General features: G+C 42.6%; 1 protein-coding gene across 3 annotated transcripts in view; it reads left to right on the top strand.

The window, feature by feature from the left end:
• The window catches only part of ripor2 (RHO family interacting cell polarization regulator 2), a 78,910-nt gene that overhangs the window by 2,741 nt on the left and 57,574 nt on the right, over positions 1 to 18,595 (top strand). Inside the window, exon 1 of one of the 3 annotated variants that reach the window (XM_050033905.1) lies at positions 7,952 to 8,057. The exons of 1 other annotated variant lie outside the window; for it this stretch is intronic. In XM_050033905.1, the coding sequence (XP_049889862.1) occupies positions 7,967 to 8,057 (91 nt within the window). In that variant the 5' untranslated portion in view covers positions 7,952 to 7,966. Of the gene's footprint in view, positions 1 to 7,951; positions 8,058 to 14,720; positions 14,937 to 18,595 lie in introns of those variants that run through there. One more of the 3 variants, XM_050033907.1, reaches the window with a different exon arrangement.

The following is an 18,595-nucleotide window of genomic DNA, read 5'->3' as shown; positions in this document are numbered from 1 at the left end:
AAGGATAAAGGCAAGAGACAGTTTATATTCATTTCAGCCCAGTCGCCGTAAGAAAATGTTGCGTTACGTTTCTGCAAACCATGAATATGTTACATTTAAACGTTTCAAACATAATGTCAATGTCTCTAAATTCTGATTTAGCCGACTTTGTCATCAGGGGGTGGAGGGGATGATGAGACAAGGGTGAGACAGCTGCAGACCAACAAACAAACACATACACAAAAAACGGTTAGTTTCTAGGAAGACAGCAGCAGCATTTTCAGCTGCGATTGTGGCACTAAAACTGGGTGTTTAAAGCCAAAACACAATATTTTTCTAACCCTAACCAAGTGATTTTTATAACCACATGTTAATCACAGCATTGTTGAAACATAAAGAAACATAAAGTTTCAACATATCCACCACATATGAAATGTACAAATGTTGCATATCCGTGGTTTGCAGAAAGGTACAATGCCACCATTTATGCTGGTGATTAGGTTATTCATTCCCATTCAGAGACAGTGGGTTGTGTCACGGCATCATTACTCCAGCTCGTTGCTCTTTTGCTGCTGTGCTGCAAACTGAATTATGACTAAAGGAGCACTACTTTAAGCCCGGCAGGAGAGATGTCAGAGTGCCTGAGCAGAGCAGATACGCAGCCACAAGCGCACTTTCTCCCTCCCTCTTCCCACCTCTCCTCCTCACTCACACTTTCAGCGAGTCCAGTTCAGGTCGTATGAATTAGCAAAAAGCCTCAGTTGGCTTTACTCAGTGGGAACAATGTGTTTTTAGCTTCATCCTACGTCCTCTTTTAAAGTCGAGGCAAAAGGCAGTCACTTTGCAGAGACATGAGAAGGGACTCAGAGTTGGCAGGTTGGTTAAGACATGAAATTTGCGGCACATGCTGACCGGGTGGTACCCTTTGTGTTTAGAAATGTGGTTCCTGCATACATATACATGTGTATACATGAGTATACTGAGGTAGTCAGTAAGTAGTAGGCAGAGTGATGTGTGTCTGGATTACTCACCTTTAGTGTTATTGTATTCAGCATTTTCCCTCACAAGCTCAAAGGTCATAGAATCGTCCCAACTTTAATTAAAATGATAATTTTCTGTTGAAAAACAAACAGCTCTTAGTAGCATGCAACTCGAAGGGTTTCATGCTCTTTGACGGCGGTATAGTACTACAAACAAAGCCTCGGCTCGCCCCCGATGATTACCCCCAAGCTCCTGCAAAATCACATCTGCACCAGCACCCACCTGACCTTAACAGTTCCATTCATATCTCACAGAACCTAAAGGCAGAGCCATTAAGTGGTTTTACACACACGTTAACACAAACACAACTCCGCTTTCTTCCCTTGTTATCACACTCTACCACACATGCACATCTTGAAACATTTCTCAGAAAAGAAATGGCTGCGCTGAACGATATCAGTAGAAGTGCACAGCAGCTTCATTGAGACCAAAATAAACACAATGGCCTCTTTAACTTCCTCTTCCTCCTTATGAGTAATTTAAAGGGCCTGATTTTGCTCTGCTACTCTCCTCATGTGGCTGGCAGCGCAGCAGCAAACAGCGAGCGAAAACAAAGTACAAGAGAGAAGTGTGTCCCGGAGGGAAGCCGCAGTTTTAGGGTTTTAATGGCAGTAAAAATACAGTTTAGTATGAGATTGATGGTGCCATGGCTGGAATGAAGCCTTACTGTTTGGTGTCTAAATAAACCTGTGTTTGACTAACTGGGTCAGGTCAGAAAGCATGACAGAGCTGCCTTCAGTCACAAGTCAGGAGCCTGGAAATGGTTCAGTCAGTAACATCACAGGACGAGACCACGCAGCACCCTGAATTATATTTACGCTCAACAACCACACAGGAAATAACTCTTCCTTTGACATGTCACTTTTGATCATGCATGTTTGTGCTTTGCAGTTCCATGTGTGTTAAACTAAAGACATTTAATGTGGTTGTGACTTAGTGAAGAGTTTCACCGCTCTGATGCAGGAATGTGTCATATTGTTCTTGTGCAATAGGATGCGTCTCCATTCCTCCCCCTGACTACCACTTACATGACAAACCACTAATTGCTGTGCTCAGCTGCTATTGTTTGTTTGTTTTTTTAGTTTGTTTTTTTGAAACCTCCTTCTGGCACAATGACATGTCAATCACTGAGATTTTCATTTAGCCAATGTCCCTACACAGTTGAGAGTTTTTTGAGAGTTTCTCAACTACCAAGATGTAGTGTAAGTACTCATTAGATAAATTCTGAGGGGTGGAGTGAGGTGACATTTCACCTGAATGGGGTTGAATCTTGAATGGTGTGTTTCCACCTGTGCTCCTTAAGCCGTCGCTTTAGATTTTGCCTGTGGGGGGGGGGTTTCTCTAATGCTCTCAGGTAAACAACACCTGAGATCTGAGGAGGGAGCAAAGTATGTAGGTTAAAGGCATGACACCACACGCAGGCTGACTCTAAAGGAGGCATGCCACAAACAAACATTTCCTCAGAACAGGAGCTTTTCTTGAAATACATGGTTGTAGTAGAAGGGCAACATTCCTGTGGTAATCTAAGAAACGAAAGACACTAACACAAAGAAAAAACTATGTAGGCTAAAACTGAGCCACCTACATTAATTATCTGAAGAGTTAGTTTTGTCACCTCTTGCTAATAGCTTTATTACCAGGTCTTTGTTTACGACTGGCACCAAGGAAGTGCATCATAAGGTGTTGACATGTGCCCCGAAAAGACTTTTTCCCATAGCCTTACATGGCGAAAGAGAAGTTGATCCATTTTTTTTGGAGCATCAAAACTTCCACAAAAGACTTGTTTCACAATCAGGATTTGATCCATTTGGTCTGATAACGTTTGGAAAGTCTAGAACAGCTGTGTGATTTCATTATTTTATCCCCGTTCAAGTTAGCAGAGGGCTAAACTAGAAGTAGTCCAGTCAGCTGGTCGAAATCTCTAGTGCTCCATGGGCCCAGTAATGCAGAGGTGGTGAATTAAAGTCTCTTTTCCCTCTAATTCTTTGTCAGACTGCTTTCCCAGTTGTTTCTTGTATCTCTCTGTAGAAATACTAAGCTGTCAGATGGTTCTCTGTGCAGATAAATCACCTCCCTGTGATCCTGAGCTCTGGTGGGCACCGTGTGGGCTCAGAGGAGGATCAGTTTCCTGGGGTTTGCCTCGCAAGACAAGTACAGACAACAGACTGAGAGAGAAATGGATGTGTGAAATCTGACCTGGCTTCTAGTCTTACAGCCTTCTCCATGAGCTCTGTGTATCCTGCTAATGTCTTGTGTGAGTGTGTGTGTGTGCGGTGGGGGTGGGTGCATCCCCTGTTTCACCCTCTGGGTAAGAGTTGAAAGCTTGTACTGTAGCAGTGAGATAGATTTCATGTCACCAGCATGATAATATGATAACATCTCAAAGCTCAAAGTTGTGATTTAATTATAGTATGGCTCCATTACATTAATACAGATGTGATTGTGTGGCTGTAATGTACAAACCTCTGACTTTCAGTTTCTTTAGCATGAGCATGTCATCGTACGACTTAATGAAATGATCAAATGTGTCAGTTAGATGTCAGTTAAATGTCGGTTAAGGCCCTGACACATCAAGCCCACGGCTGGCCGTCGGTCAATGTCGCCCTTGTCGATGCAGTGTGTCCCCCACCGTTGCCCCTCCTCAGCCCCCATCATCTGCTTTTTTCAGCCGATTCAGCATGTTTAATTGACGACGGCAGATCCCATTGGTGAATGGAATCACTCTGATTGGCGGTTCAGCTCAGAGCTCCAGAAGAGAAACAGGAAGTGAGGAAAGTAAACAAACAGCTAAAGTCAAAAGGGAGTGAGACCAAAACAAGTTGCTATATTAGGTAAGATTATTTTTCTTTAGCCATTGAGAAGCAGAAACATTTCGTGATGTGTTATTGTTCACTGGCGCACAGTCAATATGCTTTGTTCTTTCAGCATTGGATTGTGTTATAATGTGCTAACTAGCTTCAAGACAGTCTTCTGGTTTCCCTTTTTTAATGGTGAATATAGAGTACTGCCATCTGCTGGTGTGGAGAGTTATTTCCTCTCACGTAGGGGCACAACATACGTGCTGGTTGGCCATTGGCTGTAGCCTTTGCAGTATGTTTATGTGTGCAACTCTTTGGCAAAGACAAAGGCAACTTGAGGCGATGCAACAGTAGGCTTTCATTGCTGTTAGTTCTTTGAAGTCAGTTTGGTATGTCTGTTCATGTTAGCCAGTGAATTGGTTTAACACTAATCTTAACTGTCAAATGAAAATTTCAAGTTCCCTGTAATGTAAAAGTATTTCAAATAAGAGGTTGGTCACCAAGCAGTATATGGTAGACCGAATCACAGGGATCGTCCCAATAAATTCCAAGTGAAAAACCTCAGCGTCACGTACATGAAATGAAACGACACTGAGCGGATGTTGCCTCAGCGTGTTAGTTTTTAGCCACCTATAAAAGACCCATCTATAAAACTCAGTATTGGTTTAAGTGTATGCTATATATATAGACTATTTTCACAGCTCAACTGGTGATCAGACAGGGATTTCTGATGCAGAATTGAAGCTGTTATCTCAAAGCCACCAGACTCCATTGACAAAAACAGTCATTTTACTTCGCAGATCACTGGAGTTGCTGGTTTACCGCTGCTTTGATTGGTTAGTATGTGAGGTAAAGCACTGTAAATATTCAAAATACAGTGTACACTAAAACTGATGCAGATTTTTTTTTTAAGTCTTTTTACGAGGCTAAAATATGCTTTGACGTCACAGTGATTCGGTCTGGAGTAGTTCAAATAATTGTGTAATTGTAGTACAGTTCCAGTGGATGCCATGATTATAGCTAACTCTCCCTGCAGCAGAGCAGTGGTTTTGGTCCTGGAGCGTCTGACCAGAACATAATTCGATCAGTGTTCACTGCTGCCTGTCAACTTTTTTGTCAAATTGTGTGGGTGATAATATGATTCAGTGGAAGTGCATATCTGTGCTGCAGTGGACATATAGGACAGGGGGGGGGCGGAGTTAGAGCCAAAGAGGTCACTGCTGGAGGTTGGAGAATGATCTAAAACTGACTTGATCTACTTGCCCTACTATAAAACACACACGCACACGTACACACGTACATGCACTGACCCACTCCTCCATAACCTCGCACACACACAAGCATTGTCTTCCGTCCTCAACATACACACACTGACTGTCCACCCACACATACACCTCCACTGTCTGGCCACAGATGTCATCTCTGTCCACAGCAATACAACACACTGAAGAACGTGACAGTACTGTATTTTGTGCATCAGTGTCTGCTCTGTGTTGGGAATAGCTCTGACCTGAGGGGACCTACTGTAGCTGGAATATTAAGGCTCTGCATCTCCCTCTTCCTGCTTCTGACAGTTGGCTTCACTGACCTACTTTTGCCAAAAGACTCAAACTATTATTATTTTCTGTTTTTTACTGAGAGAGGAGAGAAAGAATTAAAGGGGCGGCTAAAAGAGACAAAAACATTCTTTGCATTTTGGGACCTAAGGTAAATTTTTAATGGTGCAACATTCAGTAAGACGGATGATGTAAGAGGAGAAATCTTTCTTTCTTTGTCTCAGCCTAAGTATACACTTGTCGCAGTTTTTTGGTCACAGATGTTTACATGTGGCTTATATCTAAGATGGCAGTTTCACTGTACTGCTAACCTTTCCTTTTCAGTTCCCATGTGGTTACCATGACAATCTGTGCTGCGGCCAGCACTGGGCGTGCAGCGTTTACATTCAGTGGTTTGGAACCTGTCTCACAATGAGGTAATCCTGTTTAAAACATGAATGTAACGGACCACCCATGACTCTTCACAGAGGGGTAACCTAGTGGAAATTTGGAGATCAAGTTTTGCCCTTGTTGAGCAGCTGCTCACAAGTGTATCACAGTTTCTTTTGTAAATTATGAAACCTCATAACTGATGGTTGCCCGTGTAAAACTTGATGCTTATACTAATATGATTTCATCCCACTATTCATATTTTGACGCTCGGGCAGAAGCCCTGAGTTAGACTTAGGCACCAACTATGAGGTAAGGGTTAGGAAAAGATCGTGGTTGACATCAGGCTGTCAGTAAACCCACATGACAAAATAACTCCACATTGACTTTTAGTTTCACACGGGACATGAACACCAGTCCACTGGATCAAAGTCCTGTGCTTGTTGAGCCCATCCCCCTCCCCTTCTACCTGCAAGGAATACATCGCTCTTTATACCAAGTCTGTTGTTCTGAACGTCTAATAATGACACAGATGGGTTTATATTGGAGTTGGTTGACAGCCCTTAGCTTCTTATACAGACACTAAAGAGTGCATTGTGTTCGTATCTGATGCCGGGGACCACTGTCCAAGCAGCATTTTTTTGACACCCTGGGATTGAGACAAGTTCTGCTCTTTATTTCAGTTTTAGGAGATACAGTGATGCCAAATCATTATTAACAGAAGTTCATCTACTTATATGTAAAGTGAGCAAAGTTTTTTTTTACCACTTGGAGGATGAAGAAGTGGTTAGCACTTTGGCTGTGCAGAGTTTGCATGTTCTCCCCGTGTCAGCGTGGGTTTTCTCCAGGTACTCTGGCTTCCTCCCACAGTCCAAAGACATGCAGGTTAATTGGTAACTCTAAATTGTCCGTAGGTGTGAATGTGAGTGTGAATGGTTGTATGTCTCTATGTGTCAGCCCTATGATCATCTGGCGCCCGTCCGGGGTGTACCCCACCTCTCGCCCAATGTCAGCTGAGATAGCCCCCCGCGACCCTCAACAGGATAAGCGGTTATGGAAAATGAATGAATGAAAGAAGAAGAAAGAAATCCCATTTGGACTTGTTAATGGTTGACTTACTTGTTTATGCATCACCACCATTTGATGAATAAAAATCCAATATTCAGTCTCCTTTTTAGCTCTGATTTGGTCCCCACCAACTCCAAAGGAAAATATCAGTCTCTTTAGCTGCTACACGTTTAACTTTTATTGCTAAATATGGCTGCCTGCTGAAAACAGAGCTGATCAAAGTAGAGCTTGCACGCCTGATAACCAAAATAATCAGTGCCACTGAGTAGCCTAATAATTCTCTGTGGGTTTGTCACTATGAGCGACCCCTTTCACATATAGTAATTTGATCCAATGTTGGTATAAAAACATAATAATTCGTTTAGCTTTAAAATATATAAGTAGTCAGAAACTAACTTAAAAAACTGTTAGGAAGGAAAGAACTGAAAAAGTCACACACATGTCTTTGCTTTGTGAGGTCACTGTACATAGCGGCTGGTGAGATGATATTGTTGGCACACACCTGCAGTCTGCAGACCTATGACGTGTCTCAAGCCCCTCAGGGCAGAGGCTTTACCTGCAACGAGCAACCTGTAATTACAGACCAAAGGAGCCACATCATGGAGCCGTGCCACAGGGCAGCGTACAGACAGTATGATGTGTAACTTTGTACAGTCATATAGTAGCTTTTAATTTAGAAACTAATACAGTAGGCACAGCTGTGTATTCAGATCTGCACACACACATACAGTATACTGTGTGTTTCTTTATGTAAATAGACGCCAAAGTTGAGTTGATGATGTCAGAATTCTATCAAAATTCAAGTTCAGCATTTACAACGAGGGAAGTCCAACAATGAGTCAACCTCAACAGGGCAAGTAACCGCAGACGAGGCAGCATTTTCCTCTGACATTTTTAGTGCCACACACTCTCACTCTGACACACATCGTCAGCTGTGCCTGTACATCCCTTTGCCTTGACCTCTCTGCCCTCCAGTCATGTGGCCTTCCTGACTCATCCTGGTTTAGCAGTCAGACGTTGTCGGGCAGACACGAAGGAAATGTTTAGAGAAAAAAGGTAAAGAAAACGAGTAGGATAAAGATTATGGACATGTATTTTTAACTGAATGAAGCAGAGAGCAATTGGTGGTAGAGTGAGGGACAGAAGGTTGTTTCGATGCGGCGCTACATGCGGAGCAGGAGATCAATGGTGGTGACCAACAGCAGCTGTGGCTGGTGCGGAAGGAAAGGAACATCTCTGCTGCGAGGTCAGTGGGGGTTGGTTTCATTCATACCTTCTGTGTATGAATGGGCATACATACCTGGGTACATACAGTTTTTGTATCCAGTAATACAGTTATGATTAATATAGTGAGAGAGCTTTAAACAGATCATAGTGGGTGTTACTGAGGGTCATGAATAGACACAAAGTGAACAATTCGATCAAAATAAGTGTATTTCAGCCTTAAAAAAAAACACATTTTAAGGGAAGTATGAATCATTTTATCCACAGCATTTTAGGGAAAATTATCTGTAACGACAAGAATATAGACTTTGCAAAGCATATTGTTGTTATATTACAATAAGATATTTACTCTACAAGACGCTAAAGTCATTTTCTCTATCTTTCAGTGTGATTTTTGTAAGCATATCTCTGGCCTATAAACAGGGGAGAAAGCTGGACAGTCAAAGTTGCTGACATTAAGGCTATGATCTTAAGTTAATGAAAATACAGTGTTACTTTGTTCGTAAAACTTTGTGTGAGCCTGAGTGAAATTTCTGCTTCCTGAGAAAATTCTTGAGAGGATTAGAGCTGGTGCTGCAGATTAGCTCGATGCTAAATTACCTGTTGCTGTGATATTGATTGGCAACTGCTATAAATAGCTGGTTATGTATTTGTGTGCACGTGTGGTTGCAGGTGTAAATGTGTTTGGTCTTCTCTTTGTGTGCGTGTGAGTGTGTATGTGTGGAGAATGTGTTTGTGCACGCTGGTTCTTCTGTAAATATAGCCGCTAGTCAGGGGCTGTTGATGACAGCTATAATTACAGGCTGAGCTGTTCAGCAGCTGAGAGTCTAGGAGGAAGAGAGAGGGGTGTGTCTGGGTGTGTGCGCATGTGTGTGTGTGTGTGTGCGTGTGTGTGCGTGTGTGTGTGTGTGTGTTAATGCTAGCTAAAGGCTTTTGGAAACCCTACAGAGTTCCCTGAATGTGTTCTACCCAGCATTTCATAATAACATGTACAGAGGAAAGTAGGATGCCGGCTGAGTGGTTTTACTTTTACATTTTTCAGAAAGTTTGACTCCCCAGAGACCATTTAACAGTGGACCAATCAGAGTCACAGTTGGAGAAAGAAACTGGGACAGGAAAGGACTGATATGAGGTCATTTCGGTTGAGGTGTGTGACTGAATAAATTTGGCAGTGAGTCAAATCATACACTGTCTCCAGATAGACATTCAGGTTTTTGCATCGGCTGCCATAGTTCTCTTACATGTTTCGTACATGGAAGAAATTTCAGTTCTGCAACCTCACAGCTAGATGCCACTAAATCCTACAATCTGGACCTTTAATAGATGTTTTGGGAAATATGTTTACTAGCTGTCTTACAGAGAGCTAAGATAAGGACCTGTACACATTGCTCATCTTTAACCGCCTGGAAAACATGAGGTCGGCCCTGGGTGTTACTCTTGTGCCTACTCTGTGCCAACTTTCAAGAGTGTGGAGGTTGCGACTGAGGTTGCTAAGCGACCATAACAAGCACTGTATCATAGCCTACTTACCAGAAATCCTGAGTGCAGAGCTGATCTACTTACAGTCATTGTTTTGTAGTGTGTTTTAGGCCTAAAACATCGTAATGGAGCAGATGTAAAGCTCGGGGTAGCCCTGCATTAAAATCATCAACCTTTCCTCCATATTTACTACAGACTGATATTAACAGAAGAAGAGATAGATATCTGCTGGCTGTAATTGGTCGTTCCTTGCCACATGACATGGTGCGCGCTGCTGCCTTCCAAAAGTTGAACTCTTTTAATCTCAGAGCACAGCTATCATGCCCTGAAAAATAGGTGTTTGGGAATGCTTGCATGCTGTGACGACGTCGCTCTGGCTTTCGAGCACGCCTGTCGCACGTCTATATCGAAAACAGTGGATTTGAGGGTGCAAAAAATCTGGCATGTTTACACCCTTAAGAAGATACAGGTCGATATCACTTTTCACGTCTTTCTGTTATATATAAGGCTACAGCCAGCAGCTGATTAGCTTAGCTTAGCATTAAAACTGGAAACAAGGGGAAACGGCTAGTCTGGATCTGTCCACCTCCCAGCACCTCTAAATCTAACTTCTTAACACTTAATGTCTTGTTTGTTTAATCTGTACACATTCTTGGCCTTGCACAATGACTTCCTGGAATCTTGCAAAGAAATTATAAAAGAATAATGGTCATGGCGACAGTGACAGCGTGCGAGGAGCCAGACTTTGGTGCAAGATCTATTGGGGTTATGGGGCAGGCACTGCAAATCACACTTTAACCCATTATATCTTTATTAATTTAACTTTAGTTGCAAAATCCTTCCATCTGATTAAAAAACACATTTTATCTAAGGTATTTTTTTTAAATCAAAATATGCATTTTGGGTTTTTTGTTATTGGTCTTCAAACAGATCTCTGTCCAGCAGCTGCATCTCAGCCTCTGCTGGCTGTTAAAATGAGGCTCAGACATTGATCAACAGCACTGAAATCTTTGTGTCCAAATACAGACTTTAGATGACATTCAGTCGAGGTGCTTTGTAGCAGACACACACAAGCCCCTGACGACCTGACACTGTGACATCATAACTACGTTAATGAGTGTTTGAGGAATTTGTCAGTGGCGACTTGGAGATAATGTAGCTGGTCACGCTGTTTTGTAGTCACTCGTAATGTGAACACAGCTTTAATCTTTTCATCTAACTCTCAGGAGGAAAGCGAATAAGCATGTTTTATAAAATGTCGAACTATTCCTCTAAAGGGCTGTGAGGCAGAGGGCGCTGTTGTTTAGCTGCTTTGATTTAAGTCTGTCTTTGCCTTTACATTTTGTCTGCCATAGCTAGTATCTCACAACAGCTAATTTCCCAGCATTAAAGGGATAGTGCACCCAAAAATGAAAATTCAGCCATTATCTACTCACCCATATGCCGATGAAGGCTCAGGTGAAGTTTTAGAGTCCTCACAACAATTGCTGAGATCCCAGGGGAGAGGGGGTAGCAACACAACTCCACCTAATGGAGGCTTACGGCGCCCCAGATTCAAACATCCAAAAACACATAACTGAAACCAAAAAATATCTCCATACTGCTCGTCCGTAGTGATCCATGTGTCCTGAAGCCCCGACATAAAAAGTTGTTTGGAAAAAAAAAAAAACGTCATTTGAACTCTATTGTTAGCCTCACTGTAGCCTGTAGCTCTAACTGCTTCTCTGTACACTGCGCTCACGTGTGCGTGTGTTTTTGGACGTTTGAATCTGGGGCGCCGTAAGCCTCCATTAGGTGGAGTTGTGTTGCTACCCACTCTCCCCTGGGATCTCCGCAAGGGATGTGAGGACTCTAAAGAGTGGCTGAATTTTCATTTTTGGGTGCACTATCCCTTTAAAGCAATTTCTGCCAGTTTACATAGCTTTTGTTTTCTTTGCCGTCTTTTCCCATCGATTCCCAACCAACAATCCTCTGAGGAAAGCTTTCTCATCGCTGTTTGTTTTACAACTAAGATGATTTCCCTTAAATTGAAACCACAAACTTCAATTTCTTGCCAAATCCGTACTCACACTAAGAAGAAAGACTAGAGGTGAAAAATCCCCGAACCTTCCCTGTAAGATGAATCATATGAACGAGTCATTATGAAATCCCTTCCTCTACTAAATACCAAACTGATGGATTAAAAGGGACAAGCCATTTTCTGCTCCCTTTGCTTCTTGGAAAGGCGAGCTGAATTGGATTTGTATGGACTCAGCGGAACAGCATATCCACTTATGGAGGGCAATTATGCTGGCAGGAGCACCTCAAGACGAGCCGCTCTACATGAAACCAAGTTGTCCCACAGAAATATGTTTTCCCTCATCCGTCAAACAGCAGCACCTGCGTGTTTCATGCTGCTTGTAGCTCCTAAAGATGGAGCTGTTTGTGTTTTATATGGTTCCCTTCCATGTCATTCATTTTGTTCAGGAGAAAGCAATCGCTCTAAATCCACTTGAGGCGAACGGATTGGAAAGGTAATTTTAAAAAGCCCGTGTTGTTAAGCTGTGTAATCACAGATAATCACACCATCATTTTCACAATCTGTCAATACATTTACGAGGACAAATAAAACTTCTTCAGTGCTAGTTAAACGCTGCAGAATGAGGCGGGTTGGACTGATCCTCTGCAGAAGCTGGGTTTAACGTCCAAGAGAACATGAAAGGTCTAAATTTAAACCCACAAAGCTGCAAAAGTATCAGCTTTCTCTCCCAAAAATGGCGCTGCTGCTGTCCAGAGTGCAGGGGCAAAGAGAAATGTTTGAGACAGTTCATAAGGTGACAGCTGGTTAAATCTGGTGCTCAGGCATGGATTCGCCTGCAGGCCGGACTGGTGTGCAAAGAGAGAAAGTTAAGGACCAGCTAATGCCTTCAGCAATACAACACAGACGACAATGTACCGTTTGTGTATGCAGCACTGCAGAGAGGTCATATCAGTCATATTTCTGACTCAAAATGTGGGGATTTGGGGATTTTTTTTTAGGTCCCTGAAGTGCAGTTTACACTGTAATCGTCAATTAGTTACACATTACACGGTTTTAAAGGTCCCTATGGCCCTTAAAGGGACAGTTCACCCCAAAATGAAAAACACATATTTTTCCTCTTACCTGTAGCACTTGTTATCAGCCTAGATTGTTTTGGTGTGAGATGCAGAGTGTTTGAGATTTTGGCTGTAGAGATGTCTGCCTTCTCTCCAATATAATGGAACTAGATGGCACTGAGCGACAAGAATTTTTATTTTTTTTTAAACTCAACAGCAATGTCTCTTTACAGAAATCATGACCTGGTTACTCAAAATAATCCACAGACCTTGTTGTGAGCAGTTTCATGTAGGACATTTTCTGTCTACTGAACTACACCCACCACCTGTATCACCCACAGAAGCATCTACTGATTGGTAGAAATTAACTACGTTCATTTACTCAAGTACTGTACCTAAGTACAAATTTAAGCTACTTTTACTTTACTTGAGTATTTTGATCTCATGTCACTTCCCATTTCTACTCCACTACACTTCATATGGGAATATTGTACTTTTTACTCCACAAAAATATTTGATAAATTTAGATTTTTGCACACAAAGTGCAGCTGAAATAATTAGTCGATTAATTCTATAATTAGTTAGTAACTATTTTGATAACTATGTAACTTGAATACATTTATCTGATTGCACTTTTACTTTAGTAACATTTTCAATGCACAACTTTTATTAGTATCAGAGTATTTTTATAGTGTAGTACTTTTACTCAAGTAAAGGATCTGAATACTTCCTCCACCACTGCATCAACTGCTAGCTCACCTCAAACCTCTGAGCTAGGTGAAGTTACAGCTCAGATGGAGGGTGCCATTAATGTTTGCATCTCGCGCTGTTATGAGCCTCTTGCACACTTCCTTCAGTGCAGCTGGTGAGTGTAGTTTGACACAAGGAGAACACTTCCTACATGAAACTGCTCACAACAAGGTCTGTGGATTATACTGAGTCATGATTTCTGGAAAGAGACATTACTGTTGAGTTTTTCGACTGTTTTTTTTTTTGCCACTTTAAGCACCACAAGCTGAGTGCCATCTAGTTCCATTATATCCAAGAGAAGGCAGACATCTCTACGGCCGATATCTCCAACACTCAGCNTACTGAGTCATGATTTCTGGAAAGAGACATTACTGTTGAGTTTTTCGACTGTTTTTTTTTTGTGCCACTTTAAGCACCACAAGCTGAGTGCCATCTAGTTCCATTATATTCAAGAGAAGGCAGACATCTCTACAGCCGATATCTCCAACACTCAGCAACTCACACCAAAACAACCAAGGTTGATAAACAGCACTACAGGTAAGAGGAAAAATATGAATTTTTGATTTTGGGGTGAGCCGTCCCTTTAAGTTCTGTATTAGCTGTGCACACAACACAGTGACAGCACAAACATATCTTTATCCAACTGATTATCATAGCCTATGACTTAAAGTTAAAACAAAAATAAAATTATGTATGAAAGGAAAAAGTAGGAATATTCAAAATTGATTGCCGGATTAACCCAGGAGCAAAGAATTTGATGCTGAGCCCCTGTTAACCATCGCTCACCTCCCGACCCTGTGTGAATTCTGTACCTTGTGGCCCCCTGGTTACCATTAGATACCGTGCACACAGCAGACATGGAGGCTTGATCGTGAACCCAGAGACCAGTGAAATTCTCTTGCAGTTGAATAACACTACCAGACTGGTTGGTGTGGGGTTGTGACCTCCTGAACCTCAACCGATGCTTTTCAGAGACAGAGGAAGAGAGAAAGAGATAAGCTCTTAATTCTCTTCTGTTTTCATACTTTGCTTATCTGTAATAATGTAATCTATCTTTTGCAGTGTTGCTGTGCCAAAATTCACACCAATACAGCTCCTCTGACTTGATTTTAAGAGACAGACAGACAGACAAAGAGAAACAGACAGACCATACTCCCAGCTTGATTCATGCTTCCAGGGCGCGCGCACCTATACCCACACGCGCGTGCAACCCCATCACACGCACACAAGGGAGCGTTTGGGCACAAAACAGTCTGGCCCCGCCCTCCCCGTGACATCCTCCGCCTCTGATTGGCTCTCCGTTGTTCAGGAGGAGCGCAGCAAACACAAACTGGAATGTGTGTGAGGGGGCTCAGTGTTTGCTCTGGACGGCCGCTGCGTCGAGTCTCATCTGGGGGAACAAACGCAGACCATCCATCGCTCATCCGGGCGGCTGGTTCATTCCTGCTGGAGATTCTTTCTTTTAATCTACACCCCGAGCTGCAGCACAGCATCTGCGTTGAAAGCGCACTTTTTCTTTTTATTTACGCATGGATGGAGAGGCGCAGGTAGACGCGCAGAGACGCCACTGAGGAGCCACTCGTGAAGTTTTGCAGAGGTGAGTTTAAAGCATCGTCCGGTGAAACTTCATTCAGGCTTAAGACGGTCGATTGTTCATTCAGAAAACAGCTCCTTTCTCCCCACCGAGGGGGGAAGCTTGTTCTCCGGGGCAGTAGGTTAGTGGATCACAGCGATGAGATGCAGCTCATTGGAGAATAATCCCACATAGATGACCGATATTTTCATTTATAAATCGAGTTTTCTTGACATAAACCTCTGGACTGTGCACAGGATCTCCCTGTAGCATTAATTTATGTCGTTTTGGTGGATGCGTTTTTGGAAATATAGTTGTGTTAATACTTAAATTTGCGAATATAAATGAAGAAATTTAACTCCAAAAGAGCAAAACTGTGATGAGCAGAGATTTGGAGCATCCACAACCCTCTAAATATGTCTTTAGTGAGTCACTCATTTTGACAGATGATGTGTTGTGAGTAATCTCTGCCCTTGAGGTCGCTTTGTGTTTCCTGGAGGCACGTGAAGAGTTTAAATTGGGGTAAATCTTGTTGCCAGTGTGTGTATCTGCGCATGTGGGTGTGTACTTTCCTGATGAGTGCAAACACACACTTGTGCAGAGAGAAAACCAGGTCAGTGATTTTAAAAATGCTCCTCCAGGTTTGTTGAGGCTGGAGGTCAGAGGGCATCAGTCCTTTGTCATGTTTTGTACGCTGATACCACCCACAGTGGATCTGCCAGCTGAACCAGAGCAGCAGCAGCAGCAGAAAAAAACTGTGTGATTGCAAAGTGAGCAGCCTTGACTGCATGCAGGACACATCTCCAGTTGTTAGAAGCTTTCTACCTGCCAGATGGTCTGCAAATCACGTTTTTCCTCCTGCTGCCTCGGCTTTAAAAACACCCTACCTACCAAGAGACAAGTGTGAATTCCTTGATATTTTAAAATCCCCTCCGTTTTTAAAAGCCTGCCAGCTGAGCTGACGTTATCTCCTCAGGCCCTCCAAGTTGATCAAAAGCAACAATTTGTCAGGCTCTCACAAGTCCTCAGTTCTCAGCCGGTTCCAATGCACTCGGAATTAAAAAACAAAACAGCAGAAAAATTTTCAGCCCAAATGCAGCTTGCAGCGAGGCTTCTCCCCGCGGCTGCTCATGCTGTTTGTGAGGGGGAAAAAAGACATTTTTCTTCAGGGCTAAATGCTCTTTCAGTGCAGCGCCAGGCTGACTTTGATATGGTTAAGTGGAAGTGCTTTGCTTCCCTGCCAGCCTGTTTGGGCCATGGCTAAGCTGTTTGAAGGGGGCTGGAGACGAGGGGGTAGCGTGTTTGTGCCAAGCCGAGGCGGGCTGCAGGGATGCAAGACCAGCGTCTGTTCCCAGACTCCCCTCACCTTCTCTCTACTTTAGCCCAGCCGGCTTTTCATTCCCTGCATCTGCTCCCTCAGTCTCTGCCTTTTTTCCTCTCCCTCCTTCTTTTCACTCTCTCTCCATCTTTCACTTTCTCTGTCTCACTCATGCAGGGACAAGCACACACACACATATGCACTCATTTCCTCCTCTTTCTCTCCGAAGCCTCATTAAAGGAATTATGACTGTGTGGTTTGGAGGAAATTCAGACGCTTAGTTGTTTTGTTGGGTGTTTCCCTCAATCTGCTAAAACAAAACACTGCAAATGTTGACGTGAACTGAATGTGATTTTAGGGAATCTCAGCATCACCTGACGAGTAACTTAGATTATTTTCATTACTGATCAAACTGTTTTCTTAATTCATTGTCAATAAAATGCCAGAAAACATTAAAAAAAAAAAAGAGTCCAAGAGGACAGCTTCAGATGTCGCCAAAGAGATTTTGTTTTCTATCATAAAAGACAAAGAAAATCATCACATTTTTGATGCTGGAGCCTGATGAAGTTTGGCACCATTGCTTTCCCACAAATTTTAACTTCCAAGATTAACTGACGGACTGATAGTTGACTCATTTCCACCAACTGGAGTCAAAACTGGCTGCAAAATCACCCAGCAGGTGATCATCAATACAGGCATTGCAGTCACTCACTTTTTACTTTACAGCAACAATGTTGACCTCCACCTTATTATTTAGTCGGCCATTTGACTAAACCTTGAATTAAACAGGAACTTTTCCTTGATGATATTGTATGATGTAGTTAACGTGATCAACTATAATTAAATTTGAGGCCAGAAACTGTCTTGTAGGGATGGAAAGTGATAAGATTTTATTGATGCCAATGCCGTTATCGATTTTTCTTATCGGTCCGAGTCTTTATCAATTCCCTCATTGATTCCTGATCAGTTTTCAGTGAAGGCCTGCACAGGTTTCAGTGTCAGCGCATCAGTTTTATAACCTCTGAGTCTGAACACAGTGTAGATGACGTGAGAGAATATAAACACAGCTCAGCATTTGCTTTCATGTAGGTTCTTTTAGTCAAAGAAAAACTCGTGGCATGGCGCTAATGTTATTATATTCACCTTCTGTAAGTGACGAGCTGCTCGGTTGGGAAGCAGTGGTCATGCATGCATGAGTGTCAAATACATGGCATTCCTGGGATTTAAGCCCATGTTGCGTGGCATATTGCTGCTGTTTCTACCTTACTTGCTTTACGTTGGACAGTTTCTGCCTCTCTGTCATGACTTCTTTTTGTTGCATGTTTCCAGCAGTGTAGATGAATGAGTTTGACATCATTGTTTTGTGATGCTCAACTGTCAGAAAAACATGCCAGCATTGATAAAAGGAATTGATAAGCTTGGAGGCACACAATTTTGATGAATTGGATAGTTTGCAACACGTTCTTGATTCCCATCCCTCGGCTACTATCTTGTTAAGACTCATAGTTTAGAGAGTTTGAAGGGAACATATTTCATAAACTTTTTAGCTATCCTTGTAGCATCGGTCCACCACTTCGGTCCAGACTGAAATATCTCAAGAAGTTTTGGATTGATTGCCATGAAATTTTGCGCAGATATCCATGTTTACAAGAGGATGAACTTCTACTTTGGCGATCCTCTGAATTTGTCTCTTGCACCACCAGCAAGTCAGAGTTTTCAGTCATTCAGTAATATGTCAACATCTGCAGGATGGATTGATTTGAGGGAGAATAATTAAACCTGCATCACATACGTATAGACAGCTCACATCGGGTAAAAAAAGTAACGCCTGGCTGCACACTTACTCCATGCCACTCCATTTTGATCCTACTTGGATTTTTTTTGGACCTGACGAAGATCCAAGTAGGCTGTCTCCATTAAACTTGGGTGGCACTGATGGATTGATTTGACATTTGATACAATCATGGTTTCCAGATGATCCTCTCACTTTTCCTTTATAGCGCCACCGCTCTAGAGTAACCTCATTAGCCGCCTCACACAACTAATTCCACAGAAGCAGATTATCAAGGCCATATAAACTAAAAGAAGGAGCGGAAATATAACCCGTAGGTGCGTTGTGCCAGCGGCCATGCTGACGACTTCAGTGCTTTAAAGTCTATTGACGTCTCACACGCAGCACACTTGACCTTTTCCTTTCCTCAGGAACACCCACTTGCACTTCTTGGGAATATTGCTTCCCTCTGTGTGTGTGTGTGTGTGTGGGTGTGTGGGTGGCTTTGTGCAGCACATGTTGCACGCACATACATATGTCTTTCCATCTATGTGCATATGTGTGGTTTTTGGGGGGAAAACACAGACCTTGAAT

The sequence above is a fragment of the Epinephelus moara genome, chromosome 22, assembly GCF_006386435.1.
Source record: "Epinephelus moara isolate mb chromosome 22, YSFRI_EMoa_1.0, whole genome shotgun sequence".
In the NCBI taxonomy this organism is placed as follows: domain Eukaryota; kingdom Metazoa; phylum Chordata; class Actinopteri; order Perciformes; family Serranidae; genus Epinephelus; species Epinephelus moara.
The sequence above is the reverse complement of the archived record's forward strand: the minus strand, read 5'-3'. Positions and strand labels throughout refer to the sequence as shown.